Source organism: Teleopsis dalmanni, chromosome X (genome assembly GCF_002237135.1).
Source record: "Teleopsis dalmanni isolate 2A chromosome X, ASM223713v2, whole genome shotgun sequence".
Lineage (NCBI taxonomy): Eukaryota > Metazoa > Arthropoda > Insecta > Diptera > Diopsidae > Teleopsis > Teleopsis dalmanni.
The window spans coordinates 97,564,295-97,569,901 of record NC_051848.1 but is presented as its reverse complement, the minus strand read 5'-3'; the positions used below and the strand labels follow the sequence as shown (position 1 = coordinate 97,569,901).

Here is a 5,607-nt window from a genome sequence, read left to right as displayed (position 1 = left end):
CGTGTGCGAGTTAGGCTAAGTTGATGCTAAACCAAATGGGAGTTTTTTTGGGATTTTTTGCACTGCACACATTTAGCCATTTATCAACACGTATCGACACATCACTACATTATCGGCACAACTTAGAATTTCCCTCATTTAGAACGCAACTTAGCCTAACTCGCACACGATGTGATGTGTCGGTACGTGTTATAAATGGCTAAATGTGTGCAGTGCAAAAAATCCCAAAAAATTTCCCATTTGGTTTAGCATCAACTTAGCCTAACTCGCACACGTCCATAATACTAAAATTGATTTTAAACTATTTTCAAGGCTTGACTGAATGAAGTGAATTTGGTACTAACTTATTATATTCCTGATCAAAATTTCAAAATAAATAATTTATTTCATTTTTTAATAAGCAAAAAGAATAATCTACAGACATTAGATACCATTGATTTCAAGAAAATATAACTTGCTTTAAAGTGATGGGTGTAGCTACAATAACAAATAATAGATATAAATAAAATACTTAATTTATTTATTGAGGGAAATAAAAAATTATGTCGGTATGGCAGTGACTGTTGGTATATACCAGAATTTAGAGTAGGGTAAATTAGATAAAAATTAAGTAAATTAGATGTTATCATTGTGAAAATTTTATAAGATGTTTAATAAATAAATAAATTTTAAAACTTTTAACCAAAAATTATAAATAAATGCAATAAATAAATTTATAAATATTTACATAAGTACAGTACAAAAAATTCCTAGGAAATTTCATTTTACTTTACTTCAATTTACTCGAACTCGCACATGGCTTAAATAATTAAAAATATTTTAAATATTAAATACAACTCTGTGTTCATTAACTGTCGATTATTAATGAATTTGCTGTGGTAAATTATATTTTCCTAGGATTTTGTATTGGCGGCTTCTGTTGCAATGGGTGGCAGGAGTTATTATTGTGACTATTGTTGCTGCTATTTAAAAAATAATTTAAGTGTACGAAAGAGACATGAATCAGGATTATCACATTCCATAGCAAAGTATACCTATATGCGACAATTCGAAGGTACATTACAATATTTATGTGTTGGATATATTGAATGATTTATTTTTTTTATTTTTAGATCCATACGTTGTATTGATGGAAGAAAACGCAAAAAGTCCATGTATTCATTTTCAAAGGAACATCTGTAGATTTGGTTTATATTGTCAACACTCTCATTTTAGTACAGCAGATAAACAAAAGTTACAAAAAATTGGTAAATATTCTTTACATATAAACATTTTTTAACATATTCTTATTAAATTCTATTATTGAAAAAAAAATATTTTTATTTTAATTATGTGAAATTTTCCATTTTAGTTAACACTTTGCAAAAAAAGAATAACTTAAAGCACGCAAAAAGTATAGCATCACATAATTGGAGAAATATATTACCTTGGAATGTTACTGCCACCGGCAATCACAGAAAAGCTAAGTTATCAAAGAACCTGCCTCCGTCTTTGAAGGCAATTAATTTTAATATATTATGTAAAGAATTGAGTAACGAAGAGTGGGGACGCATGTAAATTTTGTTAAATGTGTTTTCCATCAATGTTTGTTATTAGAGCATTTTATAGTATTTTTATAATTATAAAATACATAATATAGTTATTATGTGTATAATATAGTTATTATGTTAATATATATGTATTCCTTGTGTTATTTGTTTTTTAATATTATTTAAAGACTGTGTGTTAATAAAATTATAAAACAATGAATTTGGATTTATAGGCAATATAAAGCGACATACATTTTTATTGCTTTCGTTTTACACAAATTTGCAAATTAAGCAAATTTAATTTATTTTATAATTTATGTTGTTTGGTACTTTATTATTCATAATGTCAAAAATATTATATACAAAATAATAAATTTGTGTATAATAATATTAATTTTAAACATATGATATTATTTATTCTAATAATGCTATGTTGTTGTAACCTGTAGGGTTGTTGCCTTTAAGAATGTTAAACGGCATTTTGATCTTCGAACTCGATGAGTGGCTCCGGGACTGGGATTAGAGTTGTTGAAACCCTAATAGTGCTATGATTTGTAATTTGTAATTTGCTTAGACGCAAAGTTGTACCATCTCATCGTATTGATCAAGAAATAGGCTTTATAATGATGGAATTGATTTTATTGATATCTGTCGATATATGTTTTATGTATGTGTCATGTTTTTCAGAGTATAGCAGAGGAATAATTTAAGTGTTTTTTGTTAACAATAAATTCTTTCTTATATTCGTTTACTTTGCCATTTCTTAAGTTGGATATTTCTTATATTGGACGATTAACCATTTAACTTTCGGTTAATTAGACTTTTTGTAAATTGGACTTTCATTAAATTAGACTTTTAGTGAATTGTACATTTGGTGAACTGGACATTCAGTAAATTTGAGCATTTAATAATTTGGATATTCAGTAAATTGAACATTAAGCAATTTGGCCATTCTGTAATTTGAACATTCAATAATTTGGACATTCAGTAAATTGAGCATTCAATAATTTGGACATTCAGTAAATTGAGCATTCAATAATTTGGACATTCAGTAAATTGAACATCAAGCAATTTGGACATTCTGTAATTTGAACATTCAATAATTTGGACATTCTGTAAATTGGACATTCAGTAAACTGAGCATTCAATAATTTGGACATTTTGTAATTTAAGCATTTAATAATTTGGACATTCAGTTAATTTAACATTTAGTAAATTTGATATCGGCAGTTTCACACATTGTTGAAGGCTACATCGATTTCGCTTTAAGTTTGCTATGTGTGCGTATGAAAAAGCTGTTCTATTGACTTCATCAAGAATTATATTATTCTAATTTTAAATATTTTTTTTTAATATAATGTCTTAATTTTTATGTGATACTTTTAATACGGGTAGTTTGCCACCTAAACGAAAACGTAATACTCGGAGTAATAAGCATAGAACTAGAAGAATGTGCTACTCTAATTGGACTATTGACATATTTAAATTCACACAATTCTTTAAATTCTTTTCCAACAACTTCCGTAAATAAATAGTTTCTGGCGAATTATGTCTTCAATGCCCTCTGCAAGTAAATCGCAATACGACATGTCATTGCAACAGTGTACATATATGATTGCGGTCTAGATTAACATCTGGTATTATATCAAGTAACAACTTCCTTGATACTCTATGTACTCCATTGTAAACTTATCAAAATAAACATTAACTTCGTTTACCAAAGTTAAATTATACCTCTTATATATCTTTTAGGTTTTTCTATTAGATAAATGAAAATAAGTTTAGTTTTTAGTTCACATATTTTTATATATTTTAAATTTTTAGTTTAAAGCGACAGTTCTTTCTTACGGTTCTTCTAATCATCATTTTAGATCATTTTCCGTTAAGTCTATAGGTAACACTTGATTCAATGTCATAGCTGTTATTGTTAATATTGTTGTTATTAGATTAGGCAAGTATTTTTTATGTGTATTTTCATTTTGATATTTCATCTATTAAAAAATTTATTTTTATTTCAAAGACATGTAGCCCTTACTTTATTTCGCAAACACACACACGTGATTTGCTTGACTTTTACTTTACAACCTTGCTGGACTGATGTGTCCAGTTATATTCAAAAATCTTTAATTTGGGATTGTTTAAACACTGTTGGCATAAAATCACGTCACCAGTGCATTGACACCAAGATAAAGACGCTTTAAAAGATTAAAGATTCATTCCTCTAGAACAAAAGCTTTGATTATATTATATTTATATATCATATTAGCATTTAAATAATAACAACAGTCCCCGTCAGTCCGTTACCCACCGAGCAGATAACATGTAGGGGTTACAAAATACATGGGTTGGGATGTGGATGAGTAATGTTGTGGTAATGGTGCGGAGAAAACGGAAGGAGTGGGGGATAAAGGATGTGTGGGATTGCAACCCGGGTCCAGATACCTAAACCCAACTACTTGAAGAGGGTTAGTCCAAAGCTGTCAGTCCGTAACCGCGAACAGTTCCGTTAAAATATTTCATCTTAAAGATATATATATATGTGTTAAATAATAATATTCTTAACTTTAAACTTAAAAATATATGTTAAATAATAGTTGTCTTAGTATTGAACTTAAACATATGTGTTATGTAATATAGAAACATTAAATATTATTACTTTAATTGTTATTGTTTTAAATTAAATCATTTTATTTGCATGTCCACATAGTAAAAATAAATTATTCAGAAAAATGGCGAAAATGAGTTGTCATAATAATAAGAACTAAGTCGAGCTGTTTTAGATAAATTAATAATAAAAAAACTTTGTTTTTTCTGCGAATTCGGCGTTAAATTATGTCATCGGAATTAATGGAGATTTAATAACAGATTTTGTTTGTTATAAAAACAGGTACTAAAAGGTTGCTCCGCAAACTAATATCTCAAAATTGTCAAGCCATATTGAACTATTTTGTTTACATTTAATAGCATATTTGAAGGAATAGTTTTATTTGTCGTATTTTCTTATTACTTTTGATAATTTCTCCATTGTACGGTCCACCTTTAAACTTATACTTAAAAGTTTTCCGTGATCTCCCAAAAATGATCTGGGATCTTGTCCACTGTAATTTTGCACGCTAGGGTTAGAACCATGAGCTAACAGAAAATATATGAAATTCTCTGTAAATGAAAATAAGAATATGTTTAATTACAACATTTAAAAAAACAAAAAAAAAAAACATTACTCATACCTGTATTTTTTCCGACAGCATGAAATAATGCAGTATTACCAGTCATCATTTCTCTAACATTTAGCAATTTAGTTTTTGCTGAATGTTTCAAGCTTTCTTGAATGTATTTTTCATCAATTTGCTCACACATACTGATATAGTAATCAATCGGATCCACTTCTTTAGAATCGCTAATTCTACAGTACTTAACGCAACCCATAAGACGTTTATCGACTGTGTTAAGCATTACTTCAGCATATGAAAATTGGTTTGACCTAAGTGAAAGATGCAACGGTGAGAGACCGTCGTCGTTTAATTTACTTAAAAGCTGCAAATCAATCTTTTCCATAAGTAATATAAAAGATTGTATGTTTATTTGGTTTATAATTGCTAAATGTATAACTGTATTAGAATTATCCCTCAAATCTTGCACATCCAAGTTATTGTCTAAAAGGATTTGCACAATTTCAGGAAAGCTATTATGGATTATCGCCAACTGCAGTAAATCCTGAATGAAATGAATTATTATAGAAGCATATCAAGAATAATCATACAACGTGGTTATTTACCTCGTCTTCATCTGTGTACAACGAATTCAAATCGACTTGCTTGAACTTAGTCCAAAGGAAAATGTGCTGCTTTAGTAAAAATTCGTCGTTATTGCAAACTGCTTGGTGTATAGGGCTAAAATAAGAGTAAAATTAATTTAAAATATGTGTGATATTTCGAAATACACTAGAAGGAAGGGTTATATACTGCTATTTAGGTCATACTTACAACATGCCATCAGTCACAATTTCTAAGTTCACATACTGTTCTTTCATTGTTTTTTGAATGTGGTCAATTTGCGAGGTATTACTTGAATTAGAATT

General features: G+C 28.4%; 2 protein-coding genes across 2 annotated transcripts; one reads left to right on the top strand and one right to left on the bottom strand.

Moving 5' to 3' along the window:
• The first annotated feature begins 861 nt into the window (after positions 1–861).
• Positions 862–1,639, top strand: LOC119661869. The gene is made up of 3 exons (XM_038071374.1): positions 862–1,054; positions 1,113–1,247; positions 1,352–1,639. Exons 1-3 carry the CDS (start codon positions 925–927, stop codon positions 1,555–1,557), a joined length of 471 nt encoding a protein of 156 aa, XP_037927302.1. The 5' UTR covers positions 862–924; the 3' UTR covers positions 1,558–1,639.
• Positions 1,640–4,347: 2,708 nt separating this feature from the next.
• LOC119689389 lies at positions 4,348–5,600 on the bottom strand. The gene is made up of 4 exons (XM_038104213.1): positions 5,513–5,600; positions 5,305–5,419; positions 4,757–5,243; positions 4,348–4,685 (listed from the first exon to the last, which is right to left on the bottom strand). Exons 1-4 carry the CDS (start codon positions 5,557–5,559, stop codon positions 4,513–4,515), a joined length of 822 nt encoding a protein of 273 aa, XP_037960141.1. The 5' UTR covers positions 5,560–5,600; the 3' UTR covers positions 4,348–4,512.
• Positions 5,601–5,607: the final 7 nt, after the last annotated feature.